A 19902-nucleotide genomic window follows, 5' to 3' on the forward strand; every position below is an offset into this window, starting at 1 on the left:
CCCCAGGCTGGGGATCGAGCTCGCAATCCTGGGCATATGCCCTGACCTGGAATCGAACCGTGACCTCCTGGTTCATAGGTCCGTGCTCAAATCTATGAGCCACGCCTGCTAGTCTCCTAACTGTCCAGAGAGCTCAGGTTTCTCAGACACAAATGAAGGAATGTAATAACACTCTTTTGCATAAGTAAAGGTTTACGAAAAGCAGGAGGCGTGTGCATTGCAGACAAAAGCAGGAAAGGGAGAGCCTTGGAAAATAGTGCAAACAGGTTTCTACCGCTTTCCCCACTTCTACCTTCTCCCACCACGGGGAAAAGAAGTTCCTATTTCAGGACGGCAGAATTGCAGCAGGCGAAAGTTTTCTGGACACTGCTAATTACACTAGATTGCAAGTTTCTGCTAAAGTTAATGTGGAGATTTAATGTAATTTTAATTAATATAGTGATTTTCTTTGGCAGGAGTAGAGAAACTTGTGCTAAAGTTTATCTGGAAAAATAAGCCTATGAGACTTACTAGATTAATTTTGAAGAAGAATAATGATAAAGAAGATAGAGATCGGTCAGATATTAAAGTTCTTCTAAAGCTAGTTTAATTAAAATAGTTTTTTTTTAAAGGAATAGAGGGATCAGTGAATAAAAGTAAGATTCTAAAATCAATCTAAATACATAAAATTTAGAATATGGTAAAGACAACATTTCAGGTCTGTCATTACTAGTTATTAATGAGTGATGCTGGAGTATCCACTTCCCCAAACACACACACACACACACACACACACACACACACCAGACAAGTAGCGGTAGCAGAGACCCAGAGCCGAGTAGTCAGGCCCCCACAGCCTCTGTTTTGCTGGGCTCTTTGGGCTAGAGACAGGCAAAGGAAACCAAGATTTCTTTTATCACAATCCAAGATTGTGTTTATCCTAATCCATGTGGATCAAGGATTTAACAAAATACTGTAAAACTACTATAAGAAAGTATATGCAAATTTTTAAAAAATGGAGCAGAGACCCAGAGCCGAGTAATCAGGCCCCCACAGCCTCTGTTTTGCTGGGCTCTTTGGGCTAGAGACAGGCAAAGGAAACCAAGATTTCTTTTATCACAATCCAAGATTGTGTTTATCCTAATCCATGTGGATCAAGGATTTAACAAAATACTGTAAAACTACTATAAGAAAGTATATGCAAATTTTTAAAAAATGGAGTAGGAAAGATGCTTTTAAGCAAGACACCAATAAAGCCATTTTTCTTTTGGAAAATCCTGCTAAATTTAATTTCATAAATAGAAAATTTTATCTGTAGCAGAATTATAATAAACACGTGATACCGAGAAATATTTGTAACATGAAACAGGGTTTGTGCCATAGTTATTTTCAACTTTTCTACATCTATTGTTTTAGTATGTTCTGGTACGCTGCATATACCTGGATTTTTATGCCAAATAGAGAGAATCTACCTTTGAAAGGTGAATTTGATCCATTTCCCTTTATTTGATTCCACATGCATTTATTTTGTATCTTGTTTTTTACTTCACTTTTTCCTCATCCTTTCCCTCTTTTGTATTAAAACAATGAGTGTCACTTTCTGTTTCCAGACCTTCACCTCTGTAGATAGAGTTGCTACCACCACCCAGTCCCATCAGAGACTCTCCCAGAACCAAAGTGAGGCTCCTGCTCCTGTGTTGCTCTCGGGCACCCTGCAGACCGGCTGGTGGTGCAGGTGCTGCTCTCCGCTGTCTGCCTTCCTGCCTCCTGGGCACATCCCAGCTGATAGTGCACAGCCCGACAGTGGTTAGGAGGAGCCTCTCACAAAAGCCAGAGCCTTTCTTCAATCCTTGCATTCAAGTGCTAATCTGGCATCTTTACCTTTCCTTCCTGGGAGACTTCTATTCCTCTTACCCTTTAGGAACAGAAATCTTGGTTTCCTTTGCCTGTTTCTAGCCCCAGAGCCAGCAAGACAGAGGCTGTGGGGGCCTGACTACTCGGCTCTGGGTCTCTGCTACCACTACGTTTCTGGTCCGTGGAGGGTTTATACATATAATTTTCTTTGTGTTTAGAGGAGTTCAAAGCTGGACTTAACAATGCAATATTGATCACATTTCTATTTATACCAATATTTATAATAGCAAAAAATGGGTGTCTAGATTAATAAATTAGGTACATTCAGTAATTGAAAAGCAATTTATAAGTACTTACAGGGAAAATGGCTAAACTATATTGTAAATTGAAAAACAAGTTGTGAAAAACACACACCAAAAAACATGTTATGAAGAGTAAGTTTGTTAATTGTATTTGTGTTTAATGCTAAGCAGTATACAAGTTGTATACTTCCATAAGCTTGGAAAGTTTCTAGTAAGATGCAGGGGGCATTTTTATAGTTAACATTGGTTGCCTGTGGGTTTTATAACTAGGAAGCCAGCGATGTATTATTCTCTCTTTGTATGCTTCTGTATTGTTTGGATATTCTTCCTCTCATTGAACATTGGCTGTTTTCATAATAAAACTAGAGACCCGGTGCACGAAACTCATGTAAGATAGGGTCTGTAGACCTGGCTGGCGATTGGGGCCTTCCTTCCCTTGACTGTTAGCTGCCGGCCAGGGCCTTCCTTCGTCCACTCCCTGGTGGTCAGCTCACATCATAGTGAGCGGTCGAACTCCCAGTTGGTCAAACTCCTGAGGGGACAATTTGTATATTAGCCTTTTATTATATAGGAAAGTAAAAAGTAAAAGCAGCAATAGCAACTCCCTTATTTTCATGAAATTATATTATTAAAATTAATGCTATGGCTTAATACATTTTTGAGCTGCTGTGTTTTTAAGGAAAACAGAGTATGCTAATGATATGTTCTAACTTCACGAAGTATCTCCATTAATGGTTTATCTTTTTTCTAATATAAAAATAGAAATAGGTACTAAATAATACAATATTATACAGTTCTATAAAATGCTAACATGCACTGTTAGAAAGTACTAGTCCGAAGCACAGGATTCTGATCAGGAGGATTAAAGAGCCAGGATTACTTTGCAGCTTTACTGGAGTGTTTTTTTTTAGAGAAACTGATCCTTCATTTAAAATGTTTAGCCTTTAGGTTAGTTCTTTTTCTTATTAGTGGCAATGACTTTTTGAAATACAAGGGTAAGTGCCCAAAGCTTTTCTGAAGATAGATAAACTCCCCTTTCCTTAAATAACATCATTTTTCTTTCATGGGATATGTGGCATTAATACCCGTTCCATAGTACCAATATACAGAATGTCTCAATTTTTAGATTTGTGTGTTATTACCTTGATGCCTGTGATGGTTATTTCATAGGGATTACTCTTTCCTTTCTATTGAAAAAGAGCTAAAGTATACCATATCTAAAATTTATTCTAGTGAATTAATTACAGATGTAGAGTTTAAATGAAAATATAATCTTGCAGTCCTATCTGTGACACGAGGTAGGAAATAACCCAAAATTGAATAAGTAAATCATTGTAAATATATAGTGTAATATTATCCACACATTAAAATGAAATAATAGGAAAATATTTATTGACATGGAGAGTTGTTTACACTAAATATTGTTAAATGAAAAACAAAAAAAAAGGAATACATCACATGATCCTAATTTGGAAAAATGTATGTATGTGATCATATACATGCATAGAAAATGTGAACATTTAAACACTCAAATGTCAACTGTGGTTGTCTCTGAGTGGTGTGATTACAGGAGAGTTTCATTTTGTTCTCCTTACTTTTTTGCATTTATTATATTGAGCATGTTTTTATGCATAATAAGATAATCAGTAAAAGGCATTAAAATATACTTCTGTTCTATTTTATGCCGTGAAAGTTAAATGTCGTATCATTCCTCCCCTTAGATGGTAATTATCCATCTATATTCATCCAACTCTCTTATTTTAAATTAAAAAACTTTTTAAAATTTCAATTACAGTTGACATACAATATTATACTAGTTTTAGGTGTATAACCCTGATTAGACATTTATATAACTTATGAAGTGATCTATATAACTAGACTTACTGGGTTGATCACTTCATCCAGCTGTCGTATTTTTAATTTTTAATATATTTCTATTGATTTCAGAGAGGAAGGGAGAGGCAGAGAGAGATAGAAACATCAATGATGAGAGAGAATCATTGATCGGTTGCCTCCTGCATGCCCCACAATGTGGCTTGTGCCCGCAATCTGGGCAGGTGCCCTGACCGGGAATTGAACCATGACCTCCTGGTTCATAGGTCAGTGCTCAACCACTGAGCTACACCGGCAGCCACCCAGCATAGCTGATCCATGAATTGGTTTACTTGGAAGTACTTGGTAGCTAGACCTTCTCATTGAAGTCTATAGGCAAAGTTATAAAGAGCTGTATTTAGTTCACACCCCTGCCCCACACAGAAGATAAATTTTAACTTGCTAAGAGATGGGCTGAAAGGTAGAGTTCAAGGTGGCTTTGTTCTTCTACTATAGCTAATCCTTTTATTGTTTCACCTAAGAATTTCAGAGTAATTTTACTCCATTATTAATACTTCACCACTGTCATGAAATTCGTGAAAATACCTACTAAAAGCAATCCTATCTAATAAAAGAGAAACATGGTAATTGGCATACGACCACTACCCTTCCCATTGGCTAATCAGGGCAATATGCAAATTAACTGCCAGCCAAGATGGCGCCAGCAGCCAGGCAGCTTGAAACTAACATGAGGCTTGCTTGCTTCAGGGACGGAGAAAACCACCGTTCCCTGCCTGCTGCTGCAAGCCTCTGAGACTGCAGTTTGAAACATTTTAACAAATATAGAAGCTAAAAAAACCCCCAGAAACCTGCTTTCAGCAAGCCCGGGATCTCAGAGCTAGAGTTTATAGAGAGTTTCGATTATAGAACCGAAACACACCATACCTACTTTCAGCAGCAGAGGCCTAAGAGCTGGAGCCTCAGAGCTAAAGCTGACACAGAATAAAAAAAATTAAAAAAAAAGGAGCAGTTGGGAGCTTCTGTCACCCGCCAGCCTGAAAACAGCCCTAAGCCTCTCACCCAGACTGGCCAGGCACCCCAGGGGGGACCCCCACCCTGATCCAGGACCCCCTTCAGGGCAAACCAGCCAGCCCCACCCATGTTGTACCAGGCCTCTATCCTAGATAGTAAAAGGGTAATATGCCTCCCAGCACCGGTATCAGTGGAGCTGAGAGGCCTCCTGGCACCGGGATCAGTGTGACAGAGGGCAGCGCCCAAACCCCCTGCGGCTCTGTGTGTGACGGGGTGGGGCCACAACCTCCTGATCAGCCCTGCTCTGTGCCTGATACGGGGAAGCTCCCCAACCTCTGATCGCCCTGCGGCTCTGTGTGTGACAGGGTGCGGCGCCCCAACCCCCTGATCGGCCTTGCACTGTGGGTGATAGAGGGGGGCGCCTCAACCCCCTCCCCCTACGGGCCCTGCTCTGTGTGTGATGGGCTAGAGCCATAACCTCCTCATCAGCCCTGCCCTGAGTGTGACAGTGGCGGTGCCCCAACCCCCTTATCAGCCCTGCTCTGTGGGTGATAGAGGGCGGCGCCCCACCCCCTGATCCGCCCTGCTCTGTGTGTGACAGGGGGCAGTGCCCCAACTCCCCTATCAGCCCAAATCTGTGACTGACGGGGGTAGCTCCTCAAACCCCTGATGGGCCCTGCTCTGTGCATGACAGGGAGTGGCGCCGCAACCTCCCCATCAACCCTACCTTTTTTGTGACAGGGGGTGGTGCCCCAACCCCCCAATCAGCCCTACCCTGAGCGTGACTGAGGGTGGCATCACAACTTCCCGATCCGCCCTGCTCTGTGCCTGACTGGGGGTGGCTCCCCCACTCCCCAATCAGCCCTGCTCTGAGCCCAAACAGGGGCTGCACCTAGGGATTAGGCCTGCCCTCTGCCACCCGGGAGCAGGCCTAAGCCAGCAGGGCGTTATCTCCCAAGTGGTCCCAGACTGCGAGAGGGCACAGGCCGGGCTGAGGGACCCCCCTCCTCCCCGCAAGTGCACAAATTTTTGTGCACCGGGCCTCTAGTCAATAATAAAAACAAATAAAGCAATAATAGCATCGTAAATGTTCTGGTTCCTCTCAACAGTGAGCTTATTGATTTCCATAAAGAAGTAACATCTGAAAAGAAAAGAAACAAAAACTATTTCTTATAAAATCTTGGACTAGTTGAATGAATTACCTAAATGGAGGGAGGCCAGCCCTTCATTGCCAGCCATGTGGGGCGGCATTCTCTCTGCTCTGAAGGAAGACCTTTGCGAGCTCCTCAAATACAGCCGGGAGTAGAGGCTCGAAGCCTGGGGACGTTATTTCTGATGTCCTTCAAATTTGTTTTCCTTAAGAATACAAAATGTTAGCATTGATTGTCACTTAAAAATACTGTTCATTCTTTTTGAGAAGATAAAACAGCACCCTCTTTTTACTTCCTTGCTTTATGCTTAATGTATCAGAAAACTAAACTCTTAATTTTAGATCAGTATTTTGTTTTTCTTCGGATCAATAATTTTTGAGGGGAGAAAAAATTTGCATGTTGAGAGGTGGAACAGAAAGGAACATCCTATATAATAAAAGCTTAGTATGCTAAGTGTCTGATCGTCCAGTCGTCCGTTAAACCAATCAAAGCGTAATATGCTAATGATATGCTAAGGCCGTTCAACCACTTGCTATGACCACCAGGGGATAGACGCTCTGACCAGTAGGTTAGCTTGCTGCTGGGATCTGTCCTATCGGGATTGAGCAAGATGGGCTGGATGTGCCCTGGAGCCTTCCTGTGGTCCCTCCCTGGCGGGCCAACCTCCTGCGTCCCTCCCCGGCCCCAATTGTGCACTGGTGGGGTTCCTTAACCTGGCCTGTGCCCTCTCCCAATCTGGGACTCCTTGGGGGATGTTGGAGAGCCAGTTTCGGCCGGATCTCACAGGCCAGGCTGAGGGACTCCACCGGTGCACGAATTCCTGCACTGGGCCTCTAGTGTTAGATAATGGTTAATCAGCTAAGGAATGTATTTTGAGAAACGGTTATAACTTCTAGTAATGTCTTGACTTTACATTGCCCCCCCCCCCATCATTCTTGTCAACAAAAATAAGAAATTCAGAATATTTAGCATATAGCATCAGTTTAAATTTTTAAAATATTTCTTTTTCTAGACTATTTAGTTTTTTTGTGGTTCCAAAAAACTTTTGGTAATGCTTTTACATTACATTAATGTATCAATGTAGCTACAATTTGATTTTTATGTTTTTTGCTCTGGAAAGAGCAGTACCATTTCTCACCAGGAATCCTGGTGGGTAGCTTGATGATATGACACTGGAAATAATGGGACAAGAAAAACAGCGTGGTTTGACAGAGAAGCCCATTTTAACTTTTGTTGGTATTCACTAAGGTTTCTCACATACGTACATGTGAATAACTTTTTAAAATGTCCAATACTTGCAAAAGCAGTTTTGAGGCTTTAAAGTGTTAGGTCTCACTTATCTATCCTGAAATATCTTCCTGAGATGGCTTGCTAATTCCTAGAGTAGTTCCCTGCCTCACACTGTCAGTTTGGGAAAGGAAAAAAAAAAGTATTCTGTTAACACAGGTCCATAAAATTCTCTCTTCCTGTCCCGCTCCAATATCATCTTTAGCCCTGTAAGGCTGGCATCATCACTGCCCTGCTCCTGCTCTGGCGGGTCCCCCTAAATGCCCTCCTGCCTCCAGCTCTTCTCCTCCTCCAGCCCTGCCCTCCAGGCCCACTCTTAGAGAAATCTTTCTAGAACATTCATCTGATTTCTCAGCTTAAAGCACTTTGGTGGTTCTCCTGATAGGCAGCACAGTAGCATTTCTCAAAAACAATATCTGAGAACCTCTGGAAGATTTTCAGTTTAATTCTTCTTTTTGTAATGATAAAAAAAAAAAAATCAGCAAGCACACCCTTATTCTCCCAAACGGATACCTGGTGACTGAGCACTGGATTCAAGTTCATGCTCATGTGAGAGAATCATTGATTGTCTGCCTCCTGCACGCCCCCTACAGGAGGTTGAGCCGGCAACCCTGGCATGTGCCCTGACCAGGATTCGAATTGTGACCTCCTGGTTCATAGGTTGATGCTCAACCATTGAGCCACACCAGCTGGGCTGATGCCAGATCTTGTACTTTCGAAGGAAACATTTGCTTCTCAAACTGATCCATGCCTTTCAGCCATCTTCCCAGAGGTATTTCCTTTTGAGGAGACTGGATATTACTTCACTTGTGAGACAGTGGCCCACAGGACAGGATCCTGCCTTAAAGTAGATGAAAGCCTCTTCTCCTGGGTGTATTTGAGGAGCTCACAAAGGTCTTCCTTCAGAGCAGAGAGAATGCCGCCCCACATGGCTGGCAATGAAGGGCTGGCCTCCCTCCATTTAGGTAATTCATTCAACTAGTCCAAGATTTTATGAGAAATAGTTTTTGTTTCTTTCTTTTCTTTTCAGACGTTACTTCTTTATGGAAATCAGTAAGCTCTATCACTGCTGAGAACTAGAACATTTATGATGCTATTACGTCTTTATTTGTGATAGGCCTTTTACCCCACCCCCCGTCCTTCCCGTCGCCCCTTGAACCCTGCACTCCAGCTCCTGAGGAGGGACAAGTGGCTCCTACAAAAGCTGGGCCATTTCAAGCATTTGCCTTTTTGTTGCTTAAGCTGATCGTGGCCAGAGATCCACTTTCCCCGCCTCTCTCTGCAACACACTCCTCTGTAGACTCAGCCTTTCTTGAACACCCATCCTAGGTATTTAAACCTCCTGCCTTGGCTGTTGTTCTTGTCCTTAGAGGGAATTGCGCCGTCAATAAACTACCCTAAAACGCAGTGGCTTGAAACCACATTTATTATCCCAGTTTCAGGGGCCCAGGCGTCTGCGTGTGCCCTGGCCTGCCTCTGGCTCGGAGCCTCTCACAGGATGCAGTGCTTCCGAGCAAGTCACATGCTGTTGGCAGGACCAGGGCCTCACAGGTTGTTGGCCGGAGGCCTCCATTCCTCATGACCTGCTGACTGGGGCGTCCTGCGGTTCCTCGACTCAACATGGGAGCTTGCTTCTTCTGAGCGAATAAAAAGGACAAGGAAACTTTTGTAACTTAACACAGAAGTCATGTGCCATCGTTCTTGCTGTGCCCCACTCATTAGAAGCAAGGCACGAGGTCCAGCCCACACATCGGGGTGGGGGATTAGAGACTAGGAAGTGGGCATTATGGGGCACTGAGATGCCCTCTACCACAGCCAGCAGGATGCCTTTGGGCAGGCCCACGTGGGGAGCCAGGGGCTGGCTTGGAGGCTGCTTGACCGTTCTCAGTCTGATGTCCCTGCCTCTCATGGTACGGGCGTCTCGATGCCAAGATGGTGGTTCCGAGGTTGAAAGAGAGGTCTATATTATACAATCTGGCTCTTAAATGTCATTTGAAAGTCACATCCTCCTCTCCCCCAATCTGATCACAACTGAAGAGAAACAGTCTAGTTTAGAGCTAGAAAAACTGTGTTGGACTTACTAAGGCAAGGTGATAGAGCTCACCAAGACAGTGCATTTGTAAGAGAGTACAAATGTAATCTTGATTACACTACTTTGAGGCTTATGTCCTGAATTTACCTGCTAAGCCAGAGTAAGGTAAGAGTCCTCTGTATTTTCAAATGTAGTACCTATGAAATCCGGTGGCACTTTCTGCGCCTCTCTTTGCCCTAGGAGCTGCTTGACACCTCAGTCCATGCCTAATTCATTTCTGGCATCATCACTTAGCTCTAAGTTGGCACTAAGCTCTCAATATTTTTAAGTACTAATTTGATATAGTTTATTTTTTATTTTTTTATAATACACCCAGTACTACATTTACTAAACTCTGATAGGGTATTCAGACTTGAGAATTTTTACAGATATTTCTCTGGCATAAATGCTTAAAAGAGGGACCTGGGTCTATGATACCTGTAATTTCTGTGTTATTTAGCTCCTTAGTTAGAGCATTAGCACTTTTTGCCCTTGGAATCAAAGTTCTCTTCTTTCCTCTCCACGGCTTCCAAATATTTTGTCCTTTTGAGTCAAGGGAATTGGCCTGATTTTATGATGACATTTGGGTACGATATTTAAACTGTTAAAAGTTATAAAAACGACCCTTTGGTATTAAATGTAATGAATGGCTCTGAATTGAATAAACGCACAAGTTCTCTTATATGAGCTTTGTGAGCCCAAACTGCTCCAGTTACATATTCTCATTGTAATTGGATTCCATGACATTCTCTCATCCCCAAGAGTATGCCAGGCCATGAAAATTCCTTGGTGTTGATATATACTTTGGGCCTTTTGAAGTTTTGAATTTCATCTCTAACTAGCGTCTGGGCCTCACAGTACTGCTGCGCCTACCCAATCCTGGAGAGATAGGGGTGTCTCTGCAAGAAAACCAAACCAAACCAAACTAATTTTATCTCTAAGAGATTTGTTGCAACCCTCACAGAAAGGGGGGGTGGAGGGGAACGGCTTCTGGAACTGACCTTTCTTTGCCCAGCCTCATCTTTACCAAGAATATTGTCCTTCCTTGGGTTCATTTGTTCTGGCTTGTATTTTTCTTTGTAAGTCCACAATATTATGCTTGGATGTCTTACATGAGACCAGGAACTCCTCAATATCAGGGGTTAATTTTCTTCCTCTTCTGTTGCGATAGCTTTGATCTCTTTTCCCATTTTATAACCTCTAAAACACCATTCTAGAAATAGGAGCCAGCACATACGAGGGCTAGTCTAGACTCATTGATGATGCGTTAGAGTAGATTGGAGATGTGGGGCTGGAACATGCCTGGACTCCTGTAGTGAGGGATGAATGGGAGTTCCAGAAGGACTTGTGAAAATGACTGAGTTAGCCTCCTGGGTAAAGATGGGTGCAGGCTCTCCTTGGACCCTCTAAAAGCACCAGAGTTTGTGACTGCCCTGAAATTGTACTGTGATATTTCCTGGTTGTGATTCATTCACCGTTTAATATGCTTCTAGTTCTGCTTTGACTTTTCCCCCAGGAAGAGACTAAAATCTCTTCATTATAATATAGACAGTGTACCGCACTTGGAATACAAATGTATCCATGTTCAGAGTAATTTTTCTTGTGATTGTCTCTACCCTGGAGAAGCGCCTTTAATGAATTACATACAAATTGTGTAATTTAAGAAGTTAATTTGGTTTTCTGGTTACACAGGACTAAAAACAGCCCTTGTAGAAAGAGATGATTTCTCATCGGGGACCAGCAGCAGAAGCACTAAATTGATCCATGGTGGTGTGAGATATCTTCAGAAGGCTATCATGAAGTTGGATATTGAGCAGGTAATTGTGTATGCTGGTTGTTAAACAAAAATTGCGACTATGCTTTTTTCTACCCAATTAAATCAGTTTTTTTTTAATAGCTCCTAACATTTCTTCCTGTTGGAAATACCTATTTAGTGTAGTCTGCTGGAATATCTTTCAGGAGAGGTGTGCTGGTTGTTTCCTGTAGTATTATGTTTATGGGCGATCGGGGGCTTTTTCTGCACAGGCATGTCAAAGTAGCAGATTTACAAAATCACTTTTGGGGGTGTTGCCTTTTAACAACGGTGATTGTTTTTTCTTCTTCTTTCTTTTTTTTGTTTTTGTTTGCCAATAGCCACCAAATTGCTACTTCCCCAGAGAAATACAGGGGAAGTATTACTCTCTATTACTGTGCTGTAATACCGGGGGGTGGGGGGGAGATGGGGGGTGAGGTATTAAATTGATCCTCTTAACTGAAACTGCAGCCATACGTTAATCTTGTCGCTGACATTCTGAAGGAAAGATGATCTGAGTCATGCTTTTCTTATGTCACACATTATTGTGTCCAGTCTGCCACCACTTGAAAACTGCCAAGGCAGTGTGGAAGATGACATTTCCCAGAGGGCTAAAAAAAAAAAAAAAAAAATCAGCTGAACTCGGTATCTGTCTTCCGTACGGGAAAAACACAGCAGCACTAACTTGACATTGTCACTTGTGAATCTGTCCCTTTCTTAGGTGTCTCTGCGACATCGCGATGGCTGCAAGGAAAAGAGCATAGGGTTTAGAATCAGATGGCTTGGCATGTGTTCCAGTTTACTTACTCAATTTTTAGGAGCCTCGGTATTCTCATTTGTAAAATTAGTATCATGCTTGTAATGCTGGTTCTTCCGAGGGGTATGCTAAGGACCAAAGGAGTTAAGAGATAAGCTTTTTTGTAATAATCTATAAAATACTGTGCAACTCCTACGCATCGTCTCTGCTTGGGGTCGTGGAGTCCAGAAGGGGAAGTGTAGCATGCATTTGAACAATCTGTTGTCTCTTACACGGGGAAATATTACAGGGGACGGAGAAAAGGGACAATACAGAGAATGCAAGATAAATTGTTATAATAATCTTGTAACTCCAGTCAGGAAAATATCTTACACCTGGGAGCTCTGACAGCATGTTTTTCTCCTATGCAAATACAGTTAAGGCTTCTAAAAAATCTCCCCGGTTGACAGCATGATGTATTATTAGAAATCTGATTAGGGGGGAGCTACCCTCTCTCAGAGGTAGAGAGGTTTCTGTGTATCAATCAGTTGGCGGGGTGTCTATTTGCCATTTGAAAATATTATGATCTGTTACTGCCAAACTAATTTTCTCTGTTTTGCTTTTCAGTATAGGATGGTAAAAGAAGCCCTTCACGAGCGCGCCAACCTACTAGAAATTGCTCCCCATTTATCAGCTCCGTTGCCTATAATGCTTCCAGTTTACAAGTAAGCATTTTGATAGCATCTATACACATTTGCTTATCTGAGGTTAATAGAGAACAACACAGTTTTAATGGAAATATTCCCTCAGTTTGTATTTCTTAATGTGGTTTTAATTAGTCGCAATCTTTAATCATGCTCAAATACTTTCCTTTGTTGTATTTAAAAGTGTGGCTTTTCCTAAATCACTCCCTACTGACCATCCTCCAAAGGCTACATCTTGAAGGCAAAGGGAGCTGTGTTCTGTATTTATAATTAGTAATTTCTCCCGGCAGTTTCTGGCAGGATATAGACTTGCTTTGAGGAACGTAAGAGGCCCATTTGAAGACTGAAATGCAGAGCCCCAAAGTATCCTTCTGCAAAATCTGAGCCTAGTATGTACCAGCTCCAAACCTAAATCATTCTGGGTCATTTTCAATATGTGCATTAACCCGAGCTTTGTTTAGAAGTGTCAGATAGTGCTGGCAGGCATGGCTCAGTGCCTGAGCATCGACCTCTGCACCAGGAGGTCTTGTTTCAACTCCTGGTCAGGGCACATGCCCGGGTCGCAGGCTCAATCCCCACTGTGGGGCGTGCAGGAGGCAGCCGATCAATGATTCTCTCTCATCATTGATGTTTCTGTCTTTTCCTCTCCTTTCCTCTCTGAAATCAATAAACAAAACATTTTTTTTAAAAAGTGTCAGATTATAAATTATAAAACCCATTTTTCCTGATATTGTTAAAGCTATCCATGGAGTTGCCTTAAATTAGAGTACAGGTAATATGAAGAAGTGGATTCTCTAACTTTGTTAGCTATGAGTGTTGTGGGGGACCTAGAAACAGATTTTACAATTGTCCATATTTTGTCATAGATTCCTTAGGACACCTTAAGCCAGTGATTCCCCACCCTGGGGATCCATTAGCGTCCCCCAGGCCCCTTCCTAGTTTAGCTAAATCAATCTCTAGACATGTGAAGCCTAGGCATCTGTATTTATTTCTGGTTCTCTCCAGAGAATTCTAAAATGCAGCGAGGTCAAGAACCATTGTCTTCCAGGCGATTCGTTGGAAGGCTCACGGATTCATTCAGTTACATAGCTCAGCTGGGTTTTGTGAACAACAGCGGTGCGGCTCTGTTTCTTTCACAGCACACTTCTAGCCATATTTTGCTTTTCTTAAATGAAACGTATCTAAGAACTTAAAGCGACATTCTGTAATGTGATACACTGTCTAAAGAAACCTTTCTCCCTGTTTATGCTGTAGGTGGTGGCAGTTACCTTACTACTGGGTAGGAATCAAAATGTACGACCTGGTGGCAGGAAGTAACTGCCTGAAAAGCAGTTACATCCTCAGCAAATCGAGAGCCCTGGAGCATTTCCCAATGCTTCAGAAGGACAGGCTGGTAGGAGCAATTGTCTACTATGATGGTATGTGTTTTTGTTGTTTTGTTTTACAAGATACTTTACTCTCACTCATGACCCTTACAGTATATTGTTGATATAGTTTTGCATTCTTAATTTTAATGTGAATCTCACACAACACACAGATAGACACACCCGCTCACCATTTTCTCCGATACTAGCTAAAAACCCCTTCGCATTGTGTTTTGCTTTTCATATGTGTAATTTTGCATATTTCTTTTCTGCTTGGGTTTCTACTTTGTATCTTATGGTTGGTTTGGTCCATTTTCCCTTGTTATGAATTTGGACTCCACCTTCATGTCATTTAATTGGTTATATGTTTGCCAGTGACTATATTATATGTAATGAATATATTACAATGTTGAAAGGAGCTGAGGATCTGTTTGGTTTTCTAGATGCAACCTCTATTTTCAAGGGGTTAGAAACCCAGAGAAAAATGCCCCCTGGGCTGAAATGGACAAGTTTGTAGTTTGCACAGGACACAATTCTTGAATATATAATTTATGATGAAGGTGGATGAACATTGCATTTATTAAACCAACTCCTCTGTTTTTATTGCTTATTTTATTGTTGTCGGATGTTTTCTAATAGTGACATTATTTAGTATCCATTTGCCATGTGTTCAATGTTCATTTTGTGTGTGAGCAATATAATTTTGTATACTTTTATTTGAAGGAACTCACCGCTTATATTTCCAGATGGACCACAATACAGCATAAAGTAAAACAGGAAAAGCCATTTGTGAAAATTTTTATAGTTTTAAAGGGTGTGTGGAATTAGCAAGTAGTCCAAAGATGTTTATTTACAAGGAAATAACTGGATATAGATATTGTATATGTTCAAAAAGTCTTAGAAATTTTGTGACACAATAGGTTCTGTAGCTCAGTGAGTTTTTTTAAATCTCCATTATGTGATGTTTGTATTTCATGTTAGATATCTAAACTCTTAGTGTGAAATATATATATATATATTTAGGAGGCTTTGATATTTATATTACTTCATATTATAGTATATCCTCAAGACCATCCTACCTCCCCCAAGTGTTAGGTTTCTGAATCTACTTAGCTGTCTGTTAGGCTTTCATGTGGGAATACAAAAAGTGTATGTGCAATGGGAACAAACTAAAGAAAATGTCCTAGGAGCAACATTAGGGAAATGTTAGGGGTCTTAGGCAAACATTAAAAGCTAGAAAATTCACATTGCCCATCAGTATCTGAACATGACGGAGGGCGGGGGGCACTTATCTACACTTTTGGTACCCTTGATAGGACCTGTATGTTAAGGACAACCTTAACTGTGAATTTGCTTTCTGAACAACGGACCCTAATGCTAGTCCATTGTAGTTTACTGGGTGATTACACTGAAGAGGGGTTGGTCCAGGAGGAGTAAGAAGGCATTCCACTCATCCTGACGTGGAAGTGTTGTATTCTTTGCCTGTCACTGCTAATCCCTCCTGCACAGTCCCTCTAGACTTGTTCATGTGAGGATGCTAACTACTTTTACTGTTTGCTTTGTTTTGTTTTTAATGTGTGCATATCTGAATCTCCTTAAGAGGATTCTTAGTGGATATCATATCTGATTTTGTGGCATCTTGTCTTATATTGGCTTTAATATTGTTATGAATTATAAATTCTTTTTTATAAATGTTTTTATTGATTTCAGAAAGAAGGAGAGAGAGATAGAAACATCACAGAATCATTGTTGGTTGCTTCCTGCAGTCCCCTTCTCCCCCAAGGATTGAGCCCGAAACCTAGGCATGTGCCTGGACTGGGAATTGAAATGTGACCTCCTTCCTGGTCCATGGGTTCAACCATTGAACCACACTAGCCAGGCGAATGAATTATAGATTCTTAAAGGGAAATCTATGTCACACATGCAAAAAACAAACAAACACATGGCCCTATAAGAATCAAGGGGATCAAGAATTTCTTTAATTTAGAATTGGCTTTTACAGCTTGTTATAGGTTGCAAAATTGAGTTTAGCAAAGATTACCGAAAAATTTAAAGATCATTATGAAAATAATTTCATGTTGACATTTGGAAATTTATTTTAAAATCTTAAAGTCTTGAATAGAAAGGGTAAAAATAATTATATTCTAGTCCTTTGAAATAATTTTCTTTTAATCCTTGTTCAGAAATGATACAGGCCCAACTGTGTCACTCTGGAGGTAAGTTCAAACAAGAATGTGAACCAAAGTGTAGTTCTATGGTTTCCCAGCTGTGCTCACAGATAGGACAGCTCCTGTTTTACCTAACGTGGTGATGAGCAAATTAAATAGCAACATGGAAACAGATACAAAAGGGAGCATATAGGTCAAGGAAGTAAATGCCGTAAATATATACTCAGGGAAAGGAAGGAATGCCTTACCCCTGATCAAAAAATAACACCAGCATCCTGTTACCGAAGTATTTCAGAGGAAAATAACTTTTTGAACATTTACTTTTGCAAACAAGGTCTAAAATTGTAATGTATAACGTAAACCTTTCTTAACAAGAAAAAAATATTCTCCATAACTAACCATTATAAGAATGTAGTAACAGTCCCCAGATGGTTTCAAAATGCATTTGAACTTCTTGAAATAACCTTTTTTAACTTAAAAAATATTTTATTGAGGTGAAATTCACATAACAAAATTACCATTTTAAAGTGAACAGAAGTAATATTTATACCTCTCATCTTGGGGAAAATCTTGATTATGATAAAAAAAAAAGTGGCACAAGTAATTGAAAGAACTTTTAAATGCTACCAGAAGTTTTGTGAACGAAAACCTCTTATTAGTGATACATTAGACAGTTACATCAGCACCAATGAAAAGTGAAGTGTAGGCGTGTGGAAATATAGTGACTAGACTAGAAAACATTCTCATTCACTTGGACTGATGGCTGATACAGTCGAAGGTTCCTTCCGTACTGAGATGTTGAGCTAGCTGAAGAGGTTCCCTTTGAAGTTTGAAATATAAAAGGCAAAAAAATTTTCTTTTTTAAAAAATATATGTTATTGATTTTTTACAGAGAGGAGGGGAGAGGGATAGAGAGTTAGAAACATCGATCAGCTGCCTCCTGCACACCCCCTACTGGGGATGTGCCCACAACCGAGGTACATGTCCTTGACTGGAATCGAACCTGGGACCTTTCAGTCCACAGGCTGACGCTCTATCCACTGAGCCAAACCGGTTTCGGCCAAAAAAATTTTCTTAATTACTCATAAGGACATTTCATCCTAAATAAATAGAGATGGCCATTGCATATGATTAAGGCAAAATATATTCCCTCCACACAAGTCCAAAGGGTCATAAACATAATTCCATATTTTTTAAAATGGAGTAATTATAGTGGCTGTGTTCAGCAAAGGCATGATCCATTGCCATGTTTTATTGTTAACTGCTGAAAACAAACTCACATATACAGAGGAATAGCTAGTTTTTTAGTTTTTTTTTTTTTAGTTTTTCCTTTAGTTTTTTTTTTTTTTTCTTCAGTGCAGACAAAGTAAATGTCAGATTTCTCAGTAAAATCCATATGAAATGAAAGTTGGACTAGGAAGTGACATACAAGCTTATATTTTCTTTTTATATTCTGCTAGAGAAAACATACAGTCAGCTTACTGGTTTTCTGACTGAGACATGTCTGAGTGTTTCCTATCTGCTCCTTGCCGTCTCCTACCAGAGCGCCATCAGCTGACCCTGACCATGGCCATGACCACTGGTCAGGGGTTCACCAGCTAGAGTGTGTGACTGATCCAACTCTCCCAAGTCAGCGAGAAGTGTTGAAGGCCTGACAGGCTTGGGTGACTTGTCCGGCTGTGAGATTAAGTGAACCAGCTGTGGAGAGGAAGCAGGTCTCCTCAGGACCTTATTTTGTCTTCCTCTGTCAACTTTACTTCTACCTTCCTGTTCCCAGAGGAGATCTTTGATGCCATTCCTCTTGGACTCCAGTCATCCGATTCAGTGCACAAAAAGTGAGATATAACTAAAAATCATTAAATATTTAAAACCATTAAATTCCTCCATTAAGCTTCTCTAAGAAACAACTGGAGAACAAAATTACAGCTTTAAATTCTTTCTTTTGCGAGTCCAGTCATGGACACAGAGAGTTGTCTGTTATTTCCTACCTGATAATGCCCTCAAGTATTCCTTGTGCACATATGAAAACAGCAACCTACAAGAAATTACATTAGCTTTCCTAATGTAAATAAAAATTAGTTATATCCGTGTTTCAAAGGGGGAATTACAACCCAGGTTTTCTTAGAATATTCATTTTTATTCCAACGCAAAACTCACAGCATACTAATAGATGAATTCTGCTGGTGAGAGAGCAAAGCTAATTTAATCTCTGCCTCCCCTGAGGTAAATGTAGTTCATGGTCCTGCCCCCGCCCCAACCTCGGCTATAATCCCTGGCTCCTGGAGGTAGGAATGCACTGGAGTGAGGAAAATTCTGCAGCAGGATATAATGATCCAAAATGACAGGGACAATAATGACAATGAATTTCATGTCTCCCAGTCACGGGCTGGAGATGCTTGACTAGGCTGACTCATACAATTAAATTGCTACAGGTACAGCAGGAGATGCAGTTAGCTCTGTGCTTTGGGGAACGATGCCTCTGGCAAGAGGCATATTGTGGCATCCAGACTCTTTTGTTAGGAACAAACTATTGCTCCTCTAGGCATGCACCTGCAATTGTACACTCGAATAAAGAAAGCCTGGGCTAAAGACAAGTCTTTTAAGGTGTTGATTTTATTTGCTTTGAAAGCTTAAAAAAAATCAATTACCCAATAACAGAAAGGTGATATTTTTTGGTCTTAACTGTTTTTTGTTGTTGTTGTTGAAATCCTGGAACTTAAGTCAAATCCAAAGATGGTGCCTTTAATCCTCATTTACATTATATGCGAACAGCATTGTTGAACTAATTGGATGTTGTCTACTTTGCATATGACAGACACATCAATTTCTTCAGAGGAATAGAAATAGGTTGAAAAAGTAACTGAATGATGTGGATTTACAAACAAAATAGCAGTGCTATTATGCAAGTTTAGTTACCTGCTTCTTATTGCAGTTCTTATAAGTCTTATTGCAGTTCTTATAAGTGTATCACTCATTTGTGGAATATAGAGAACAACATATACTGATGAACAGGGACAGATCCAAAGACAGAGAAACAGCGATCAGACTATCAATCCCCAGAGGGAAAGTAGGGGAGGGAGGGGGCAAGGGGAAGAGATCAACCAAAGGACTTGTATGCATGCATATAAGCTAAACCAATGGACATGGACAACAGGGGGATGAGAGCATGAGTGGGGGTGGGGGGTGGGGAATGGGGTTTAATGGGGGGGATGAGGACACATTTGTAATACCTTAACTAAGAAAGAATTTTTTTAAAAAAATAACTGTATCATGACCTCTAACGTGGTATGAGTGAGCCTCATGGGTGCACAAAACCATCCATTGCTTGTAGGAAGAAGATATTAGAATTTCTACTTAGATATACTTCTATCAATATTACAATCCCTACTTAGATCTGTTTCTATCAAATTCCATATAAATGTCCTTTTATAGCCTGGCCTGTGTGACTGAGTAGTTCAGGAGGTCATGGTTTGATTCCTGGTCAGGGCACATGCCGGGGTTGTGGCCCAATACCCAGTAGGCGGTGTGCAGGGGGTAGCCGATCAATGATTCTCATCATTTATGTTTCTATCTCTCTCTCTCTCCCTCTCTCTTCATCTCTGAAATCAGTAAAAATACATTTTAACAAATAGTTCTAACTAATGTACTGG

General features: G+C 41.0%; 1 protein-coding gene across 1 annotated transcript in view; it reads left to right on the forward strand.

Annotated features, from left to right (window-relative positions):
• GPD2 (glycerol-3-phosphate dehydrogenase 2) overlaps positions 1 to 19902 on the forward strand; it is a 100557-nt gene that overhangs the window by 22226 nt on the left and 58429 nt on the right. Inside the window, exons 3-5 of the mRNA XM_015566301.1 lie at positions 11181 to 11305; positions 12644 to 12741; positions 13975 to 14138. Of these exons, the coding sequence (XP_015421787.1) occupies positions 11181 to 11305; positions 12644 to 12741; positions 13975 to 14138 (387 nt within the window). The remainder of the gene's footprint in view (positions 1 to 11180; positions 11306 to 12643; positions 12742 to 13974; positions 14139 to 19902) is intronic.

Source organism: Myotis davidii, unplaced genomic scaffold (assembly GCF_000327345.1).
Source record: "Myotis davidii unplaced genomic scaffold, ASM32734v1 scaffold433, whole genome shotgun sequence".
Classification (NCBI taxonomy): Eukaryota; Metazoa; Chordata; class Mammalia; order Chiroptera; family Vespertilionidae; genus Myotis; species Myotis davidii.